We start from the raw sequence: 23,141 nt of genomic DNA on the forward strand, positions 1-23,141 counted from the left end.
ATACACGAAATAATGATTTGCCATTTGAGGAACGTAAAAAAGAAGCTGAAATGAGATATGCAACATTAATTGCTAGTCTCGATATTTCTTTTAATAATGCAAAACACATTTTAGAATTTTTCCAAAATTTATCTGATGATCCACATGTATTGAAAAAAATGACAATGGGTCGTATAAAGTGCAGAAATGTTGTCACAAATGCAGTATACCCAATGATGAGAGAACGTGTTGTGAACAACATACAAAATCAAAAATTTTGCGTATATATTGATGAAACGTCTGACATTACAAATGACAAATGGATGACTTTTCTTGTAAGATACGTAGATTTAGAGATATTAGATATTCGCATTCAGTTAGTAAAATTAATTGATATAGATGCCAAAGATTCCAGTTCGGACAAGTTAATTAACGCATTTAAATGTGAAATGTGGCGATTAAAGATACCATTTGGAAATATTGTTGCCTTGTCATGCGACAATGCGTCTGTCATGACTGGGAAACAAAAATCATTTAAAAAAAAACTGGAAGAATTATGTCCAAATTTGTTAACATTTTCGTGTCCTTGCCATTCCGCAGCGTTAGCAGCTCGTGCTGCATGTAATAACATACCCGATGTTTGCGATGACTTTTTAAAAAGAATTGCTAAATATGTTAACAGCAGTCCAAAACGTACTGCTATTTTCCGTGAATTTTGTCTCAGTTTTGAAAATAGGTATTTAAAATTAAAAAAATTGTGTGAAACACGCTGGCTTTCTCATTATCAATGCGTAGATAGACTTCTGGAATCTTGGCATACAATTGAACTTTTCTTAACTGAGCAAGTTGTCAGTGAAAAAAGTAAATCTGGAGAAGAATTATTGATTATAATGCGCAAAGTCGATGTAAAAGCGTATTTTTTATTTTTAAAATATATTTTAAATGAATTTAATGCATTCAATGCATTCTTTCAAGCAACAGAAACGCGGATACATATGTTACATTCTAAATCAGTTCAATTTCTTTTTAAAATTTGCAAACATTTTTTGAAAAATGAACTTATGAAATCTTTCACAGAGAACATTATGAATATAGTATTCTCTGAAAAAGAAAATCATAAAGTGTTACATGAAATTACTTTTGGACCCGATTGCGATGAATATCTAAACGAAATAATTATGCAAGGTCACGAAAACGATGTTGCAACAGTTCGAGAGAATTGTGTGTCGTTTTATGTGACTGCTGCAGAAGAAATTCGCAAAAGGTTACCCATTAATAATTTATTTTTATCAAAATTAAATATTTTCCGACCATATATAACTTTATATAATACAGATAGAGAAACATCATTTAAAGATGTTTCTTTCGTAGCCAAAACTATCGGTGGTTTTGAAGAAGATGGTTTAAAGAAAGAATGGATTGCATTGCCATCAGACTTTACAAATGAAGAAAAGCAAAGTCTTTCAACAAAAACATTTGACAAAATGTGGAAAAGAATTTTGCAATGTCAGGACGTTAATAATAGAGCTAAATATCCAAATTTAAAAAGTGTTGTAAATGCTGTTCGATGTCTTCCCAATTCTAATGCCGATGCGGAGAGAATGTTTTCTCTTTTAACTGATGTTAAAACTAATAAACGTAATAAACTTTCATCGGCAACCGTTAATGCAATTTGCGTTATTAAGTCGTCATTAAAAGCATGTAACGAAACTTGCATAAACATGACGATAAAAGAAAAAGATTTATCTCTTATGTCGCCAGACAAATTATATAAAAGTAACGCTAAAAAAGACCAGAATACTTTAACATTACATGCAGTGCATGTTAATGATATTGCTGGTCCTTCGTGGGCAGATTAAAATTAAAATTATTATATTAAAATTTTTTTCTTGTCCGTAAGGACATCGCTCTAAAAGAGTGATTCAAATACCTTGTCCGTAAGGACATTGCTTGAAATAGTTAAAAATATTTTGTCCATAAGGACATCGCTCGAAACAGTGTAAAATATTTTGTCCGTAAGGACATCGAACGAAAAAATGTGTAAAAGATTTTGTCCGTAAGGACATCGCTCGAAAGAGTGTGTAAAAGACTATGTCCGTAAGGACATCGCTCAACAGAGTGTGCAAAATATTATGTCCGTAAGGACATTGCTCGAAAGAGTGGATGTGCAAAATATTTTGTCCGTAAGGACATCGTTCAGAAAAAACGAGCGTGTAAAAACAATATAAAGTTAAGCGCACACACATACACACACACACACATACACACACACACACACACACACACACTGAGGGAAATGTAAAAAATTTATTTTGAAAGTGATATTTAATCAGTTACATTATTTTGCAATGTTAATTAATTCCATTTTTTATGTGACTAGTTAATATTGTAAAACAATGTAGCTGATTAAATATTACTTTCAATTCTTATTAATTTTAAGTATAGATAATAATTTTTTACATTTCCCTCCTGACGGAAGAGACCACCACCTTCTCGCGGTTTCCGTTGAGCAACACTATGTACGTTTGTGCAAATAAATATTTATGTAAAATAAAGTAAATCTAAGAAAACAGATTATCGAAAAAAAATAATTTCGGTAATAGTTGTATTTATTTCATAAAAAAAATGAGCATAATTTTTTGTTACGTGATACATTTTAAATAAAAAACGCGCATGGTGGCCAAGAGTGGACTTAAATATTAACACATTTTAATTGCTATATTAAAGTACTGAATATTGTAATCGCCAGAATTCGACTGAAGAATCTCGAGATTCGAAATCATGTTATAACAACAGTAACAGCCGTATGTGACTTCAGATCTAGAGTTGTCAAATTGGCGATGAGACGCGTGACATTTCCCGATATTAAATTATATGACCAAATCTTGTAAGCAACAATTGTGTAGGTACATTTAAAAAGATAGATGTAAAAGTATTGACCTTTTAGAAAATGTTGATAATTGTTCAATTAATTTGGAAATAGTATTTCGATAAAAATATAACGATATGCGATAGGTGAATCATCTTAATGATATAAAATTAAATTTGGAAACAAATTGTTCAATAATTAGGAAAGATACTTTTAGCTATGCTATACGTAAAACATTTAAAAGAATTTATCCAAGTAAATATTAACAAAAATGCACAATTAAATTTCTAAATTATGATGTAGAAATATTGCTGTATGAAATATTACACATTCAGCATAGTAACATTTTAAACAAAAAGTTAAACGATTTTTTAAATTATTTCAATACCGTTTGGTTTTTTATTTAAAGTGTCACCATGCTGAATATATTTCATGCTGCAATATTTCTACATTGTAATTTAGAAATAATTAAGCATTTTTTGTAAACATGTATACATGCTTAATACAGCTATTTTTTTTTCAATTTCTTTTCTATTTTATAAATATACCATAAAGATAAAAAAATCGATATATGGTCATGTATTTTTTATATATGCATAAGTAGAAAACGTGTATATATATAAATACATAGCGCGCGCGCGCGCACGCGCGCGTCGTAACTCGGTTCCGCGATACGAAAATCTCAAATCGCTGATAGTTGAGAGCAAAGCTGCGCCTGTAACAAGAAAGAAAGAGAACGCTCGAGACAGAAAAAGATAGGTCGAGAAGGAGAGAGACCGCTTGAGAAAGAAGGAGACAGTAGAGCTCCCCACTCGTCGCCTTGGCTGCTCGACGTACGCCGATAAGTGGGGATAAAGTGCCAGCCGGTGCAAGTGGGTCTGTTCCCTCTGGCTGTCGGTGTGGCTGCAAATCGGCGCCTCAATGGCAACTCTGCCTCTAGGGCGGTTGACGCCTCGTGATGAGATATGAAAATAGTGGGTGCGGCTGGGCGGAATGACCTCGTAATTCTCAAACAGTATGCGAGTACGCGACATGCCTTATTAAGGTTTGAAAATTTGTTTAATAATTCGTTGACGATTGAATGCTCGATGACGGCAATAGCCGTGGTACACCTTTTTTGCTCTGGCATGTCTTCTGGTGCGCGTGCGAAATCGGACTTGGGCCAAGATTCTTCGCCCAGTTTGAGAAATGCGGGTCCGTGCCACCACAACGACGAGCTTGTTAACTCTTGCGGGTCGAGACCGCGTGATAGAATGTCAGCAGGATTTTCCGGTGACCTAATGTGACGCCAACTGCTGGGATTCGTAGCCCCTTGAATCTCGCTGATTCGGTTGGCTACGAAAGTAGACCATTTTCGCGATGGCGAGACTATCCAATTCAGGACTATTGTGGAGTCCGACCATAAGAAGGTTTGTACATCAGAGAGGCTGAATGCTGTATCGACCTTTTTTACTAGCCTGGCTAACAATACCGCCGCCAACAGTTCAAGGCGCGGTAGGGAAACGGCCTTCAGGGGCGCGACACGAGATTTAGAGCATAACAATTCGATGTGATATGCATCGTTTCCTAGCTTGGTTCGGAAGTATATTGCCGCTCCGTAGGCCTTTTCGCTCGCGTCACAAAACCCATGAATTTGTATTGATTGCGGATTTGTGTCGAGCTTGACGCAACGTGGGATGCAAATTTGATTGATGCTAGATAATTGTGAATTGAATTTCAACCAGCGCGAATGAAGATTCTGCGGGACAGATTCGTCCCAGTGGATGCCCAATTGCCAGAGCTCTTGCAAAATCAATTTAGCTAGCACGATGATAGGACCCAATAACCCGAGTGGATCGAAGAGTCTGGAGACCTCGGATAGAATGACTCGCTTAAATACGGCTGATTGGTTGTCGTCAGGTTTGTATGAGAAATGGAAGGTATCTTGAACTTGATTCCAATGGACTCCTAATATGGATGAGTCCATGCCGGTGTCAATCGTGAAGACACCATCGTTTTGGACGTTAGTATCTGCTAACAGGCCCGGACAATTAGATGCCCATTTGCTGAGCTCGAAGGCTCCTAAACGCAATAACTGAATTGTTTGCTCTCGCAGCATTTTTGCCTCGCTAATTGTATCTGCTCCAGTTAGAACGTCATCCACATAAAAGTCCCGTCCTACACACATGGAACCTATGGGAAAGTCGTTGGCGTAATGTTCAGCTAGCCATTTGAGGCATCTCGTGGCTAAATACGAGGCGGACGATGTGCCGTATGTCACAGTGATGAGTTCATACGTTTTAATTTCGGAAGTAGGATTGTCTCGCCAAAGAATGCGCTGATAGCGCGTTTGTGAAGAGTGCACCATGATTTGGCGGTACATTTTGATAATATCCGCCGCCAGGACGAAGCGGAAACGCAGAAGAATCGAAAATAAGTCCTGCTGTACCGTTGGGCCTACCATGAGCGTGTCGTTCAATGACACCCCTGTCGAGCCTTTACTCGAGGCGTCGAAGACTACCCGTATTTTGCTTGAACCTGCTGTATGCTTGAAAACGCAATGGTGGGGTAAATAGAATGATTCCGCGCCGTCGTAGCACTGCTCGTCAATTAGCTTCATGTGGCCTAATGCCAGATACTCGTTTATGAACTGAGAATATTGACTCTTTAATTTGGGATCACGAAGGAATCGTTTTTCTAGATTACGAAATCGCTTCAGAGCGATGTCCCTCGAATCTCCAAGACGGTCAAATGCCCGCTCCTTGAACGGGAGCTTGACGATAAATCTGCCCTGCCTATTTCGCGACACGTTTTGCAAAAAATGTTGCTCGCATAGAGACTCCTCCTCGGAATATTTGTTTGAAATTTCAGAGACATCCTCTACCTGCCAAAAACGCGTTAGTTGATTATGCAATTGCGTGTTTGTTATCAATGCGTGAAAGGATTGCGCCTTACGTGATGAGTTCGGTGAGGCGTCCAATTGACCTGCCAAAATCCATCCGAATCGCGTCTTGTGCAAGGTTGGATGCATTGGAGAAGATTTTACCTGTCCCACACAGAGCAGGTTCCAGAAATGCTCGGCGCCAATTAAAACATCGATCTCCGCCGACACATTAAATTGGGGGTCGGCTAATTTGAGATTCTGAGGAAATTCGAATGCGCTTCGCTTTAATGTGATTGCTGGAATTTTGTCAGTCACATGATCAGTGACGACACAATCCACCAAAATGCTGAAGGGATTTGTTCGCGATTGCAGTTTGACCTCTGCTGCCCCAAATGATCTCGTCGCTGTTTTATTGATTCCTGAAATCGAAATGTCGAGAGAACGCGCTTTGAGGCCGAGCACTGTCAGGAAACGTTGCGAGATGAAATTTGTTTGAGAGCCGCTGTCTAACAACACGCGGCAACATTTTTGTGAACCTTGACTATCGTACGCATAAACGACAGCGGTTGACAACATAACATGCTTGTTATCGAAGGAGTTCAAGCGGTGTGAAACAAGCGCTGCCGGAGAACTCGTCAGAACCCCTTCCCTGGCTTCATCTTCGGATCCCGGAGTAACGGATTTTGCCGTCGCGACGGTCGCAAGATGAAGCAATGAATTATGTTTTAATTTGCAAATTTTACAGCCGCCTGATGAGCATTTGCTGGACGCATGCTCTGTAGATCGCAGGCAGTTAGTGCAAAGCCTTCTTTTCCGGATTTCCGAGATTCTTTGAGAAACCGGCAATGCTAGAAAATCTTGGCAATAATATATGAGGTGCTCTCCCTTGCAAAAACCGCATTTTGTTTTTAGCGTTGCAACACACGAATGGCGCCTCGCGTTAGATTGCGCCAAAGCGTTTGCATTTTTTGAGGGAGCATTTGATTTGGAGCTCGTTTCCAAAGTCTGACATCGATGCGCGACGAAATCGATGAACTGTTTGAAAGTGGGCAACTCGGAGCCCGTTAATGATAGTTGCCATTCCCGTGACGTAAGCGCGTCGAGTTTGCTGCTCAAAACGTGGACCAATATGTCGTCCCAGTGAGACGTAGGATGCGTTAAAGCCTGAAGGGCGTGAATGTGTCTAGTTGCACCGTCCGCGATTTGCCGCAATTCGACAATGTTTTCCTTGACCATGGATGGCAAATCCATTATGGCCTTGACATGACTTTGAACAATGACTCGCTTATTGTCGTAGCGCTGTTTTAATAAATTCCACGCTACCTCGTAATTCGCCTCGGAAATTTCTAGCGCACAAATTATTTTGCTCGCGTCGCCGATGACGGATGCTCTCAAATATTGCAACTTCTGAATATTGCTTAACGCCGCGTTTACATGAATGAGAGAATTAAATGTGTCGAAGAACGGAAACCATTCGTCGTATTTTCCCGTAAATTTTGGGAGATCTAACTTGGGTAATTTTATATGATTGAAATGTTCCACTGTGTTGGAGGCGTTCGAGGTGGACGGTGCGAACTGAGAACGTGGTACAATCGGGGGATTCATTAACTCGCGCAACTTGGCCGATATCGTATAATAGGAATCCTCGAACGAAATGCGATGATCCGCTTCCGCAATGTCCAATAACTCCAGCTTAGTTTGCACGACATCGTATTCTGCCCAGAAACCGTCTATTTTATTTTTGCGCTCCTCGAGTTGAGCTAGTGTAAACGGTGTAATTGACTCGACTGCGTCCACGAAAATACGTATGCGCGTGCACGATCCTACCAACGTAGAGCGTCGACGCTTGAGCGCCGTTAGATCGTCGCCGTCATTCGGCATATTGAAGGTGCGATGAAAACCGTATCAATGCTATCGATCGGCACAACCTTGTAAATGTTAACCTTACTTACAGTCGCTTGCTGCCGCGCTCGATGGTAGCGCGGGGGGGGATGGCTTGCCCGCGCTGGAAGTCTCCGTTGGAAAACTTGAACGTCAAACCGCGCGGGGCCGTGGTCTTCCTTCTCTCTCTCGCGTGCGCGCTCTTCCCGCGTCGATCAGTCTCCCTTTCTCTCGCGCGCACTCCTTCCGTCTCGCTCACTCTCCTTCGGTGGCGGGAAACGGCGATGCAGGAGATGGTCCGATGCTTGCAGGATCCTGCCGTTGCCGCCGCCCTCTTCGGCGAGGCCCTCCTCGTGTGACCTCGTCGTAGATTCCTCGTCGGCGAAGATTTCACCGTTTCGTCTCGTAGCTCGGTCTGAGCTGCCGACCTCTCGACGCCTCTCGCAGAAGACGAACAAGGATGGAACGCCTATGTTCATTCCCGCCGGCAGCGTCTCGTGTGATGTGTAGCTCACCTCTTAGATACTCCCTTGCGTGTCTAGCAGCGGTGAAATTGCAGATGTGCCGCGTATCCGGCTCGAAGGACCAAATGTATAATCGTGAGGCTGTGCCTCTCCACGAGTGCCACCGGAATGTGCTCGGTAGCCGTGGCCGAAAGACATGTGTCTCTCTACGTTTTGTATGTCCGCTGCCTTTATGATACGATGTACTCGCTGGGTGGGGAACAAGAAGAAAATCCGCGCACCATGTATAAAACTGTATTTCGCGTAGTACAAACGATCACAAGAGATGACGAGAACAATGTCTATAGACACGCACCGTGGCGGCTCACAACGAGAAGTGAAGTCGCGCTCGCGCTTGGCGACAAGGCGCAGCCGAAAAACGAACGAAAATCGCGGAAAAAGGTCGCGAGACCCAAGAGATGGCGATGCCTGCTCGCAAGGCGCAGGACGAGCCTAAGAGTGGCGCGAATACCGGACGGCGCGAAACTTATTGAATTAAATTAAAGATACTATGTATATATATATACGTGGTATCGTACAAGTTATATTACGACTGACTCGTACTGCGGGCACACAATTTAATTTATATTACTGTTGCAAAGTTCCTCTACTTTGTTATATATTTTTTTAAGTTGTTTTGTCAAACGTTTTCTTTGTCGTCTTTTTGTTACAAATTTCTGTCATCCCTTAATAACTTTTCTTTGTCTTTTGGTATTTGGCGGTTAGATACTTGGTGGTAATTATTCTTGACTTGATTTACGACCGTTCGACAACGATCCAACACTTGTTCTTAAGTCTTTTCATAGTGATCTTGAGCCGATTGGTAGTAATCTAGCAATCGTTCTTGAACCGTTCAATTTTTATTAAGGAACCGTTCAAAATCATTCGTTAGACGTTCGTAACCATTTTTTCGATGTTCATTGCCACTCATTTTTGTTTTAACTCGACTTTTTTATAATTATACGCTAAAACTCCTTGTTTTATCGTAATGCTCACACGTCCTTCTCGAACAAAATCAGCCTCTCGTCTAATTCGTTTTTGCGAATACGCAATTAATTTATAATAATACCGGCTTCGCGAAGTTCCTCTACGATAGACAGCATCTCGTTGCCGTGAGCGTCGTTGCCGGCTTGATGCAAAGCTTCGAGCAATCGAAGTCGATCCACCAACTCGTTGGGATCGTCCCGATGAACGTAATCTATCTTATTATCGTTTAGTATCATAGCGCTAGGTAATCCTTTTCCGGATTTATTCTTTTTCTTTGGTATAAATTCGATCGACATCAATGGTGCGATCACGTGTCTGTACGTGTATCCTCTGTTGCTCCGTAATCACTCCTGCGCGGTGTAATTTTTTCTATGTGCGCTTGTAGTTAACAATATGCTCTTGTTCTTTTGCAAATCGTTTCCCGTATAGATAAGATCATCGGGAATTCTCTTAAAAATCAACTAAAGACCGGGTGCGCCAGCATATCGCACACCATCGATAATTATGTTCTCATTGCGGTCCACGTAAAATTTTTTATTACCAAGCATCATTCCATCCTTGTCGAGACGAACGCCATATATGGTATCTATAATTTTCTCTTTTCCGCCACTGCTGAGAAAATGTCCAATGTACTTTTGACTCAACGGACCCAAATGCTGCGACAATGTTTTTTGACCTTCCAACGTTTGCATTTTGTGTTGGACAGATGTTCTAAACAAATCGTCTGTGGTTTCGAAAACGTTTTCGAGAGCATCATCATCATCATTCGTTGAGTTTACAGTTCCAACCGTCGTACGCGGTGTGGACGTTATCACTGATGAATCCAACGTGACGTTCGATTGTCTCGAACGTTTCTTATTGCTTGATGTTACTTTCGAAAATTTGTAAGATGCGCTATCGTCGTCGTTATCGTCGTCGCTATGCCTTTGTTTCTTCATAGTATTTTTCGACACTTCTGCCTTGATGTCTTTAACCTCTCTCTTAATCGGCTGAGATTCCTCGACGATCTGTTTCAGAGGTTCGACGATGGGCTTGAAACGTTTCTCCATCGTAATATCCTCCTCGATTTTACCGGTTTTCAGAGCGCGATGCTTCTTGCGGATTGCCTCGCTCGTCTTTTCAATCTCCATCGCGAGTTTCTCGCGTTTGCGCATATTAGCCATGACAAACGTCTCTGCCCAAGATATCGAGAAAGACTAACCGTTTCGCGGTACCGCGAACTCGTTAAATCCTTTTCTGTATCGTCCGTTACTAAGCGCGCTGTCTTTGTCTATTACTAAAAATATGTATTCGCGCTGCCAACAAGCACGGCACAAAGCGCAAACATCATCGTACAACATATTGGTGTTAACGTGATCGTTGTAAACGTGTTTTAGGTTGGCACCATCCTGTATAAACAGGATTATAAGATTTGCGTTATCGCGTTTCAGATGTTTAGGTATTCTTGCGTACGTTTGACACAGGTAAAAACAATCGACATTTGAGTGGCGACCCATTGAAAAGTATTCTCTCACTACATGTGCCTGCCTATCGCATGCAACGTCGTCGAAGACAAAGATTGAATTCGGACGCTCCTCGCTCTGCGGAACAACATCGCTATTATTTGAGAACGTAAAATAGCCGATTTCGTCAATCGATTTCAACAGATTTTCGAGATATTGATATTTAGGCTGCTGCAGCGATTTGGAATATACATAAACATTCTCGAAACGTACGCCGTGCGGACTGTCGAGGCTTATCAGAACAGTCTTGCCGCAATTACTCGACCCCGCAATTATTGCGCGGATGGTACTCGGTAGCATTTTGCCGTGCTTCCGCAACGGTGCGCTGCATAAGTTTTTTCCAGTTTTTTGGTAAAAATAAACACGTAATTTTCAAGGGAAATTAATTTTTTTTTATTCAAAATATTGGCCATCGGCTTCTACACATTTCGCCCATCTTTCAGGTAATTTATAAATACCATGCCAGAAAAACTGCTTGTCTTTTGCGGCAAATCATTTGTCGAGCCATTTTCCAACTTCCTCGAAATTGCTGAAGTACTGCTCTGCGAGCGCGTACCCCATTGATGCGAAGAGGTGATAGTCAGATGGCGCCAGGTCTGGGGAGTATGGCGGGTGCGGAAGGATGTCCCATCCAAGAGATTTTAAGGTGTCTTTCACTGGTTTTGCTGTGTGAGACGGCGCATTGTCTTGTAACAAAATCACTTTGCCATGTCTTCTGGCCCATTCCGGTCGTCTTTCGATTAATGCGTGGTTTAAATTAATCATTTGTTGGTGATAGCGTTGTGTATTAACGGTTTCGCCGGGCTTTAAGAGTTCATAATACACAATACCGCTCTGGTCCCACCAGACACAGAGCATGGTCTTCTTGCCGAAGCGATTTGGCCTTGGTGTTGATGGACCGGTTTCGCCAGGTGAAAGCCACGATTTTTTCCGCTTCGGGTTTTTAAAATAAATCCATTTTTCGTCACCCGTCACAATTCGATACAAAAATGATTTCCTTTTGTGGCGTTGAAGCAGTATTTCACAAGTGACTATGCGATTTTCCATTTGACGTTCATTCAAATTGTGTGGGACCCATTTACCAAGTTTATTGATCTTTCCCATTGCTCGTAAACGTCAACTAATTGTTTCTTGTGATACATGTAATGCTTCTGCTAATTGCCGTTGAGTTTGAGTTAGGTCATCATTCAATAATTCCTGCAATTGCTCGTCTTCGCATTTTTGTGGTCTACCAGAGCGCTCACTGTCTTTCACATTGAAATCACCACTTTTAAATTGTCAAAACCATGTCTCACATGTTCTAATCGATGGAGCGTGTTCACCATATATTTCTACTAGCAAACGGTGACTTTCAACAGCCTTTTTCTTTTGATTAAATAAAAAAAGCAATGCGTGCCGCAAATGTTATTTTTCAGGCACAAAACTCGACATGATCACTGAACAATAAAACAAAGACGCTAGTTTTTGGCGGACTCAACTTGTGTGTGTTTGTAGTTCTATGTCAGACGAACAAAACGACGTATGTGTAAAATTAATACTTTTTGCTGGCGCCATCTCTTAGTGAAACCGGAAAAAACTTATGCATACACCTGGTATACAAAATACGTTTTTTTATTCCTTTCCCTCCATTATATCGACGTTTCTCCAACGTTTTTCATATAGGTTGTTCATATTTCGTTTAACGTTCTTATACATGTTTCATTTTGCGTTTCACGTTTCATATTTCATGTACGTCATGTACGTTATGTTTAACGTTTCGTTCTTGTACAACGTTGTCGGATCGCGAAAACGTGTCGTGACATGTTCAAGCGATAATGATAATGATGCAATTATTTTTAAAAAGAGGGGAAAGCCTCCACTTTCCTTTAAAAAAAATGCAGAAGCATAAACGTATCGTGACATGTGCAAGCGATAACGACGACAATGATGAAATTGTTGAAAAGAGAAGGAAGCCTCCCCTCTCCTTTAAAAGTGCAGAAGCATTAATCCTCAAATAAACGTCATAATTTCTTGCGACATCAGTATTGCTCGTTCAAACGGTTCTGAAACAACGCATCTCTCTCTCGATATAAAGAATGGCAAACTATTACGTTCCGATCAAGACTGAAGCGTGCGAATGATCGTAAGTATCTATACATTTAAATTACATTTTATACATATATTGTACGTTTTACTCATCTCTCCGTTTTTTTTTTTTTTAACACGTCTTCGGAATCGCGGTATACGCCGCGCATTTTAGGCAGAAGGTTCCCGCTAACCTTAACATCGTACAAATAGATTGATATTGCTATCATGGTGGGACCTGTTTCCTGCTTTGTGGAAATGTCGATTGGCGATACGTGCGGCAATCGGGTCGTTTTACCTTATAAAACATGGAAAGCTCTAATTGAGAGACGTATGGATATTGAGCGACTCGCCCAGTCAACAGAGGCATTATCATCATTGTTAACGATTCACGAACTTTACGTGCAACTCGTAAAACTGCGCGATAAAAATATTGTTAAATTAACGTTGTGCGATACTTGTATTTACCTAAAACCTGCAACTGTGCTATTTATATTCAACCTGGAACATTGTGTCAAGCACATGTATTGAACGCTACATCAAAACACAATTACTGCCATTAAAAAATATAAATATTTAGTAAATATATTGTGCATGAACTGTATCATGAATAAACGCGAAGCGATACGTATGTTGCACAGATCTTACGATACGAATTCACAAATCGAGTGCAAATTAATAACTTACACTATTGACATTATTGTGAACGAAGCATTACATGAACAATAAAAAAGATTTTTTTAAAGTATACTCTTTAAAATGTATTTGAAAATTTATTCTTATCCATCGTTTTTCTATTCCAAAAATGCACAGTTATACATTAGTATTAATACCGCGATGTATAGTTTTAAAAATATTTTTAAAAGAAGGTGCGAAGATACGAGAGTAAAGTCAGGCTAAAAAGATGCAAATATACAAGAGTAAAGTCAGGCTAAAAAAAAACACGTGTTTCAAATGCTCAGTAGTCTAAGGTTATTTAGATTGTCTGTTTATGTAAAAAAGATCTCCTTACGAAGAACCGCGTGACTCTTAGCGACGGAGAATGCTCTAGCTCGACTCTTCAGTCTTAGTCAAGCTCGCGCGACAATAAGATCGTGTGTGAGACAAAAAACGGGTGTAAGACAAAAACGTGTGTAAGACAAAAATTTTTATCACTAAATTGTGAGTTCTCATAAAAAAGAAATCCTCTCTTCTGAGGGGGAGGAGGAAGACATTCTTTCTTCTTTTTCCGAGGAAAAAGAGGAAAAAAAAATTGTGGAGGAGAAGAAGGAGGAGGAGGAGGAGGAGGAGGAGAAAGAGAAGAAAGAGGAGGAGAAGGAGGAAAAGGAAGAACTGCTTGCCGAAATACAGGAGAACTATAATATGATGCAATACCTTCTGCACATTCTCCCTCCAAACGCAAACAGAAACAATATGCTGAACTTAGTGCAATTAGAGATTTTCGATGACTTCGGGGGAGAGGAGGTGCACGAGGAGGAGGAGGAGGAAGACGAACATTAGTTATGATAATGTGGTGCGGGGAGTGGGAGGGGGGAGAGGGGGAAAGAGGAAAACAAACAACATTAGTTATGAGTGTGGTGCGGGGAGAAGAAGGAGGAGAACAAGGAGAAGAAGGACAATGACAAGGACAAAAACAATAGTGATAGTGGTGGTAGGTCGTGGTGGGGTGGCGGTGGATGGCGGTGGGCGGCGAGCGCAGGCGGGCAGCAGTACCAGACGGGCGGTGGTGGTGATGGCAATAGTTAAGGCAGCAAAACATCGGTAAATTTCTTTTATTTATTTTTTTAATTATTTTTTGCGCGGCGGCGTTAGGCCCGCGCGCATCCGCCAAATTCGCGGTTATCTCTTATAGATTATGGTCGGTTCAAAGTCAAACACCGAGGGTTCCTATCCCCCTCCCCCGCCGCCCCCCCAACGGCGGTTATCACGTGCTGAGATATGCCGCCGCCAACAAAGCACCCTGTTTTGATAAACATTGGCCGGTACACTCCCCTTGTTTATCAAAACTGATAAACGGTGCAAGCACGTATATGATTCATACCCCCGCAACTTATTCCCCCGCACCTACAGTTCCCCCCGCACACCTCACCACCCCCCCCCCACTCGTTGCACCTGGCTTTGAATCGGCCTGTACATGCTACTTACATCCACTTGACTTTTGGGTTTATTAATTTGCAATTAAAGTAAATACGATTACAAAAACAATTTTAAATGATTATAAACGATTTTTTTATTTGCGGATTTCCGATCTCTGACACTCCTGTTTGCGATCATGCTTTGAGCAATAAACCTGCTAAAAAAATTTGGCACAATGCAGCGCTCTTGTTGTAAGTCACAAAAATTTTCATTCGGCATTGTTCGGCGATACAATGAATAATTAATCATTGAACTAAATTCTATATAGTATATTAAGTATAATATATTAATGTAATCACATTTGTTCAAACATAAGTAAAAAAAATTTGCGTAAAAGATATAAATCCAATTTTCCACTGAACTGAAGAATATCTGTGTCAAGAGCAAATTAAAAAGTATCAAAAATAATTATGTGATAAAAATAATTTCAATATACGTCATGAAATTATTCATTCTTCAGATGTTCCTCAGCGTGATAAAATTATATAAGAATGTGTTTCAAAAATTTCGAATTATTCTATTTTTGTTCTGTCCCCTCTTTTTTCAACTTAATCGAAAATTGTAACATTATATCAAAATTAATGCATTGTATAAAAGAAATTAAAGAAGACTATTTACTCTTACTGAGAAAAATGGCATAAACATACATACAACAATGGCATTTAGAATACTAAATAGTAAAGTAGAATAGTAACCACGCGATAAACTAGAACCTAAAACACGATAATAGTTTTTTGATTTTGAAAATTAAGGAAAAACTCAATTTTGCGAAGAATATTCGTCAATTAGTTTTAATCCTTTTACGTTTCGTCTTGTACTCACAAAATGTATTAATTCATGGATTCCAATTCTGAATCAGAGCTGAAGAGACAAAGTAAGAAAAGATTTAATATTTTCTTAAAATGAAAAATTAGCTACATGAATAATTAAAGCAATTATAAAAGCTTACTCAAACACGGTCTCTGCTGATTCTGACTGAATTTCTATTGCACTCAAAATTTAGACTGTCACAGCAGCTTTTAGGGGTATTAAGTCCATTGTAAACAATGGATTCAAAAAAGTTGTAGAAGTTTAGAAGATCGGCTGCATAATGTACGTCAAACATGTAATATAATTTAAAAAGCCTGTCAAAGGCACGCAGAGGATTGTTTCCTACAGGAAACAAATGATTTTCAACTTGGATAAAAAATGGGCCTTTCTTTTGGTCCATGTTTGTGCAGCATAATAAAAATGGCTGTTTGTGCAAAGAGCCTCTCTCAGAGATTTTAGAATTTATATCTTCATTTGCCTGCAAAAACAAGAGATATTCAGAGATAAACAATAAACATGTTATTTCAATGTGTTTGTTAAGATTACACCTATGAACTGCAAAAAGCTTGGATGTGGAACTGAGTTGATACGAGCCACCTTGCCACCACTTTGCTTTCTCTTGGCTTTGTTCTAAAAAGTAATTAAGAATATATAATAAAGTACAAAAATTTCTCAAGAAATATAAATTAAAAAGAAGAAAATAATACATACTTGTACTTTTGTAATATTTGAATGGTTCAGAGGAGGCAGCAACTCAAAGGTAAAACCACAATTGCTTTTAAATTAACTGGAAACAAAACATTTCTCATTAATTAAATTTTAAGAAAAATGCATGATAGAAAATTCTTTGCATTCACTACTCACTGTCAAAATCAGTTAATTTCTCTAGCAAATAAGATGCTACATTTTTACAATATGCAATAATACGTGGGGCAAAATAGGTGGAAAATCTTGCCAACAGTATGTCGTGCCCTTCAAAAACGTCTCTAAATTCATTATCAATCTGCAACCACCATAATTTTCAAGACAAATTTGTCATTATATAGAAATAAAAATAAAAGAAAATAATTGAGAACTTTGAAGACAATTGAAAAAATTTGTCATACCATTTCACCATCATAGTTTTTAAGGCGAGGATATTTTTTTAATACATCGGAAACTGTAATGCTTTCAGATGATTTGATTTCAGTATGTCTGTTTGGCCGGGTTTCATATAGTAAACGTTCAATTTGAGCCTTGACGGAATCAGTTGGCTTTGTATGCTTCATTTCAGAAATCTGGTTTAAAAAAATGATGTGTAAATTGCAGTTTACAGCTTTAATTGTTAGTTTTAATTATTTGTCAACTAAGTACCTTTTCAATGAGGACAGACTCGGTTAGTTGTGGCCTATCTATAAACGGTTGTTTCCTTATTTTCTTTTTATTCGGTCTTTTAGATGTCTCCTTCCTGGGTAAATGCTTTCTTACCGTTTTCAGCCGCCATTCAAGATAGCCCTCTCCAACAACTTCGTCGTAAAAACTCTCCTACTAATTTAAAAAAGAGAACGTCTGAAACACTTGAAACATTTCTGACAACACAGAAACCACAAGTTACTTACATGAGAACGCCCTTCAATTTTTGATGATAATCTAGAAAATGTGGATACAATGGCCTTTGCAACACTAGTCTTATATTCCTTGGAAGGATATCTAAATAAGAAAACAAAAAAAAAACAATTAAATAATATTCTACAAAAAATAGAAAAAAAATTTACAAAAAATAAAAGCAAAGACTAACTATATGTACTTACGTGTTGCCATATTCTGAGCACATTTCAGATACAATAATTTTTACCAAATCTCTTCGGTGCTTGTTAGTAAATTTATTTGATTGCAAAATCTTGACTAAGTCTTCATGCTGTCCTGAATGCTTTTCAATCCATTTCTCAATATCAATAGTTTTGCTGTTAATATTGCGATTAATGTTAGACTTTACAACTGCAGTGTTAGGCTCAGACAATGAGTCACTATCCGTTTCGTCCAGTTCCGTAAGTTTAGTCTAGGCCTATATTGAAAGTAATAAATTAAACAAAGATAAGTTCAATCCAATTTTTTTGCAGTGGAATTAGCCGCAATCAATAGCCAGCGTACTACTGCCAAAATTAGGAATGCTCTTACCCATTCACGTGTTGAAGAAGATTTTGATGTTAAAGAACCTGGATCTACTGAAAGGCACGTCTCTCTGATAGGTACGGACATATTTAATGTGTCTGCATTTGGTGTAATAAACTGTTGATAAAAGGATGTATTAACTTTGAATCTTAAGTATTAATGCGGACAAACTTGATATACTGACCACATTAGTGTGTTCCCTAACGAGGAAAGCTATCAGCTTCCGTTGACCCATTTCGTTAACCCAAATTTCCTTTAATCTTGTTCCGAAAAAAAAGAAAGAATTGTACCAGCTTTTTCCTCTAAAAAAAAGGTGAAGCACAATAAAAAGCAATGCCCACTGACTTTGAAATATAGCAAATTAAAAATCAGCACACTCATATAATTTCACAACATCACATCCATCACTTAAAAGAAACTAAGGTAAATATAAATGAATGAGTCAAACAAATATCTATTCTACTTGCTGAAATATTTACAAAGCAGACAAGAAAACATAAGTAGTATCAGCAGAGAAACCATAAAATACCGAACATAAATGTACACACCAATGTTAACAACTTAAAATATGGCATTTAAATAAAAACAAAGCAATTCAGCCTGCAACAAATAATTAAAAAATAATAAAAATTGACTTACTTTTTTATTCAAAGCTTGAATAATATTGGGTCTGTGTAACATTTTATAGAATAGAAACCTGAGTGGCATCTCTTGATTGACACACGTAATCTTACTGTTAAACCTAAAGAGTAACAGAAGCCCTAATGCGCAAACTAATAACAAGTGTTTTGACCAGCTTCTTCATTTTTATATTCTAATCTAATTCTAGTCTAATCTAATGAAACAAACTGGGGAAGTGATTGGTGTACTCACAAAAAAAATACTGAAATAAAAATTAAACTTAAAACTTAATTTAAAGGCCTCACTTAATTAAAAATATAACATTTTGTACAGATTTTTAGCAGTTATAAGTAAAAGCTTCATATCCTATATTAAATTTTTTCTATAAACTATTTCCACATACTAAATCAGGATATGACGCAAAGTTATAAAATTTCCAGTGCTACAATAATCTCGCCATAAAGCAAAAGGCTTCACGTCCTTTAAATCATCAGCCGATATTAAAATAACATTTAAGCCTGACGCCACATTGAAAGAATTTAAAGAACGTTCATAACCCAGAGTTTCACATTCACGACACAGAAAATAAACCCTATCAGATTCACAAATATATATTTTCATTATTGTAGCAAACACAGGTTTTCCGGATTCAGTTTCTCGTCCACTCTTGACAGCAACATGCCACCCACTTTGGTATTGAACACCATATATTTCTACTTTTGATGTTTCAAATATATTTGCACTGTCTGCTATCTCTACTACTTTCAAATACTTACAACCATGACAATTTTTAACCAGAACTGTTTGCCCTTTTAAAGATGTAACGGTACGCGGTTTCGGTCGGTTCGGTGCGGTGCAGGAACTTCGAGATTGGACCGGATAAGGCTCGTCGGTTGGTCAGGTGTCCGTAATGATTATACCCAGTGTTTTAAGTAGAAAAAGATATAGAGAATGATTTATTGCTGAACATAACAATTGCGAAAAAGCGTTAACAAAATGAATAAGAGAACAAAAATAAAAGAGATAACGAAAATAAAGAGATAATAAAGAGAGCTCGTCGGGGTCCAGCCAATCGCTGGTAATCGGACTGATAGTTGCGCGGCGGAGTGACTTCGGAGCTAAAGGTTTATTCACGCGGTTTACATCTAAACGAAAGAACTTAACTATTTATTTACATGGTTAGGCTAGACTAGTGTGTAGTCAGACACTACACGGTGAGTTATGCGGCTTGCTTGCCCGTACGGTCGGGGAGTCGCGGGGCGCGGCGGAATTGGCTAACGCGGTAGTGTGAGCGCGTGCGCAAGTGCGGGTCGTTGCCGGCGCGGTCGCCGCCGCGATTCGCCCGAGCGCGCCCCGTGCAAATGGGGCGCTCGATCGACAGGTTGCTTATGACCTGCCGATAAATAAGTTACGAAATTCGGGTTATGTGTCGGTGCGGCAGTGAAGGTATTTGAGGACGACGGTGATTGGTCGAGACTGCTCGGCCGGTGATGATGACGAGAATGTTCGTCGAGGATGTCGGAGTCGACTGGTCGAGGATACTCGGCAGGGAATACCGACGAGAATGCCCGTCGAGGATATCGGAGTGCGACGAGAATGCTCGTCTTAAGGAAGTGATCGAGAATGCTCGGTCTGTGGACGGGTCGGATAGTCGGACGGATCTGCCTTGTGCGTTCCCACTGCCGGCTTATATATCCGAACGCGCAACTAAGCCAATCCGCGCGCTTGGTCGGCCAAGCCGGAGTGGGAGCGTTATGGAACGCCACGGTCGGCGCACGTGTCGCCGCGTGGTCGCACGGCGAAGTTCGATCGTGCGCGCACGTGGTCCCCTACGCGTTCGTCGTTCGGTGGACTGAACGGAGGCGCACGGGCGGTGGAGGGGCGTATCGTTACATCACCCCTCCCCGTTTAAATGGCGAACTTTGGCCGGGAATTCCCGCACGTAGTGGCAGCGGCCGGTGCGGTCAAAGCGCAGTGTATACCGGCGTTGCCAGCCGCACCTTATACACTCGCGATACTCTCGCGGCGTGGTACGGCACGTGTATAATTAAGTCGTCGCGCACTCGCACTGGTACAGACGGAAGGGCTCGGTGGTTGGCGGTTGCGTGTCCGTTGGTCGCGGTCGGGAGCACGTTCCTTGGCGGCGCGGGTGTCGGTGTCCATGCTGGTCGCTCCGTCTGGTATGGTGCTTCCTCGGTGAGGCTCGTTGTGGCGCCTCTCGGTGCGGCGGATGTCTCCGTCGGAGCCGGACGCCTCGTGACGGTGGTCATTTTGGCACGGGTTGGTTCTGCCGGTGTTGCGGAGTTTTCGTCCTCTAAGTCGGAGAGTGTATCCCCGAAGATCTCCATTAGGCTGGCTTTCCCCTGGCCGTGAGTCAATCGCTGCTTCGGTTGTTCCGGCTTGGTAGCGTCGACCGGAGGCGTAGTCGGGACGGCAGCCGGCGATGTTGGTCTTGCCGGTGTCGCAGTCTTCTGACTTGCGGGTAGTGCCGGAGGCGGTCGATGTATACCCGGTCGTGATGGTGGTGCTGCCAGGAGTGCGGCGAGTTTCCGGGCTTTAGTGGCGGAGAACCGCTGGATCCGTACCCCTATCACCGGGGGGTCCTTCCTTGGCGCTGTTGCTGTTCGGATGAGGCACTGACGGGGGCCCGTTCTTTTGACCTCCTCGATGAGTGCGCACGGAGGAATTCGTACTCTGGTGCCTTGGGGCTTTGGGTGCCTGGTCGTGGTGGGTTGCTGGTCCATGAAGGCAATTCTGCGGCTCGGCCTAGCGGCCGGGAACGGTGCGGTCCTGGTTGGCGGATGGTCGATTACTGGATGGGCGGCTACTGGAAATAGGTCGGGATGCTATGGTCATGACCTGTGACCATAGTGCCTCGAACTCTTTATCGTTGGCCGGCTCCGTAAGTAGTGCGTCGAGTTACTCCATTTTTCGGGATAACTATCTGCGGTTTCATGGTTTGCCGGCTCGCCTTATATACCTCTCCGGGTCTGGGAGAGGGTGCTCCTTCCCTCGGGACGGCATGATTCCCGGGCGTGATCCTCACGTGTTCAATTCCCGGCAGGGTCATCGGCATCGTTTCTGCTGTCTCATGGTCGCCGTAGGTATCGTCTGCTCGATCGTCGTCTGCCCGGTCGTCGTCTGCACGGTCGTCGTCTGCACGGTCGTCGTCTGCACGGTCGTCGTCTGCTCGGTCGTCGTCTGCTCGATTGTCGTCTGCTCGGTCGTCGTCTGCTTCGGTGCGATCGTTTTGTCCGTCTTCGTCATCCTCGGCATCGGTTTATTCGACAGCGGCTTCTCGTGTGCCAGGCTTAAGGTCTTGCACGTGGACTCGACGGTGCCATTTACCTTGCGGGTCTCGGATGTCCACGATTACGGGTGAATATATCTTGTGGACTTCGAACGGTCCGGCATACTAAGGGGCTAGCTTGGCGTTAAATCCCTTATTGGATAGAAGATGTTCTCGCTTCCATACGGTGTCCCCTAATGCCGGTTCCCATGCGCGCCTTCGTAGATTGTAATGCCATTCTTGCCGGTTGAAGGCGCGTGCCAGGTTGGTACGCACGACTTCGTAAGCCTCCTCTAGTCGTTGTTGATTGGCGGTTGGTGTTGTTGCCGGTACTGGTCGTTGATCGCGGAGTCCGGTTAGGTTGGTTCCTCCAATTCGCGCCCGTGGTTTAAATAGGCGGGCGAGTATCCGGTGGCATCGTGCGAAGCCGTATTGTAGGCGAACTGTGGTGCGCCTAGTTGTTGGTCCCACAGGCTGTGGTTGTTCCCCACAAACTGTGCTACCATCATTTTAATCGTCCGGTTGGTCCGTTCAACGGGGTTACAGTGGGGTGCGTAAGCTGGTGTGGTACGGTGCTCTATGCCTAGCTCCTGTAACAGGTCTTTCATCGGTCGCCCGATAAATGGCCTTCCGTTATCCGAAATGATCTGCCGGGGACACCCGTGCCGGTAGACGATACAGTTGGCGACGTGTTGCGCAATGGTCGCTGCGGTCGCTCGCCGGAGTGGGCTTAGTTCGACCCACTTCGTGAAGCGGTCTTGCATCACTAGTAGCAACGTATGGCCACTAGTGGATCGTGGAAGGAGTTCCACCAAGTCCATCGTAACTTGTGCCCATGGTGCGTCGACGTGGGACGTGTATAATAGTCCGGCTGGTCGTGTTTGCGCGTGTTTGTACCTTAGACAGTTCCGACAGTTTCGGACGTACTGGGCGATGTCGGCGAACATCCCCGGCCAATAGTAGCGTCGCGCGGCTCGGGCAATGGTTTTCGCGATTCCCAGGTGCCCGGCAGTGGGGGCGTTGTGCACCTGGGTCAGTATGGTCGGTCGCTCAGGTCGTGGGATGCACCGCTTCCACTGAGCCTCGGCCGGCTCGTCTTTAAAATCGGTCGAGTGAAGGATACGACGGTAGAGTCGGCCCCCCCCCCCAAATCTCGTAGTCGGGGAAGTTTTCACGGCGTCCATGTACATGACGAAACTATCGGCGGTACCAGGTACACGCGGGCAGTGTTCGGTTGCAACACACGGAGGACAGGCGTGAGAGCGCGTCGGCCACGCGATTGAGCTTCCTGGCTCGGTAACGGACGTCAAAGGAGTATTGTTGGAGCTCGATGGAGTCCGAGTCGTCCGGTGGGAGAATCCATGCGGCGTAGCCACTGGAGGGCCTGGTGGTCGGTGATGACCGTGAATTCGTAACCCTCCAAGTAGCTCCGCAGGTGCCGGATTCTTCACACTACGGCCAGGCACTCAAGCTCGGTGGCGCTATA

The 23,141-nt window shown here is 42.0% G+C and overlaps 3 protein-coding genes across 5 annotated transcripts; all 3 read right to left on the minus strand.

The window, feature by feature from the left end:
- Window positions 1-3,065: 3,065 nt before the first annotated feature.
- LOC120358921 lies at window positions 3,066-7,592 on the minus strand. Its single transcript, XM_039454801.1, has 2 exons — window positions 3,686-7,592; window positions 3,066-3,070 (listed from the first exon to the last, which is right to left on the minus strand). Exons 1-2 carry the CDS (start codon window positions 7,590-7,592, stop codon window positions 3,066-3,068), a joined length of 3,912 nt encoding a protein of 1,303 aa, XP_039310735.1.
- Window positions 7,593-14,794: 7,202 nt separating this feature from the next.
- LOC113005316 lies at window positions 14,795-19,990 on the minus strand. 3 transcript variants are annotated; one of them, XR_005575882.1, is made up of 10 exons: window positions 17,930-19,990; window positions 17,752-17,862; window positions 17,385-17,638; window positions 17,193-17,283; window positions 16,948-17,118; window positions 16,701-16,871; window positions 16,459-16,597; window positions 16,306-16,381; window positions 15,734-16,224; window positions 14,795-15,645 (listed from the first exon to the last, which is right to left on the minus strand). XR_005575882.1 is itself a non-coding variant. In XM_039455068.1 (9 exons), the coding sequence occupies exons 3-8, from the start codon at window positions 17,405-17,407 to the stop codon at window positions 16,332-16,334; spliced, it is 645 nt and encodes a 214-aa protein (XP_039311002.1). In that variant the 5' UTR covers window positions 17,408-17,638; window positions 17,752-17,862; window positions 17,930-19,990; the 3' UTR covers window positions 14,795-16,224; window positions 16,306-16,331. The 3 variants fall into 3 exon arrangements, 2 of the variants coding, with proteins under 2 accessions (XP_039311002.1, XP_025996534.1); XM_039455068.1 differs by having other exon boundaries at window positions 14,795-16,224; XM_026140749.2 differs by having other exon boundaries at window positions 14,795-16,224; window positions 17,752-19,990.
- Window positions 19,991-20,330: 340 nt separating this feature from the next.
- LOC105198978 (mucin-2-like) lies at window positions 20,331-21,442 on the minus strand. The gene is made up of 2 exons (XM_011165850.1): window positions 21,347-21,442; window positions 20,331-21,212 (listed from the first exon to the last, which is right to left on the minus strand). The coding sequence occupies exons 1-2, from the start codon at window positions 21,440-21,442 to the stop codon at window positions 20,331-20,333; spliced, it is 978 nt and encodes a 325-aa protein (XP_011164152.1).
- Between the last annotated feature and the right edge of the window lie 1,699 nt (window positions 21,443-23,141).

This window comes from Solenopsis invicta, chromosome 11 (assembly GCF_016802725.1).
Source record: "Solenopsis invicta isolate M01_SB chromosome 11, UNIL_Sinv_3.0, whole genome shotgun sequence".
In the NCBI taxonomy this organism is placed as follows: domain Eukaryota; kingdom Metazoa; phylum Arthropoda; class Insecta; order Hymenoptera; family Formicidae; genus Solenopsis; species Solenopsis invicta.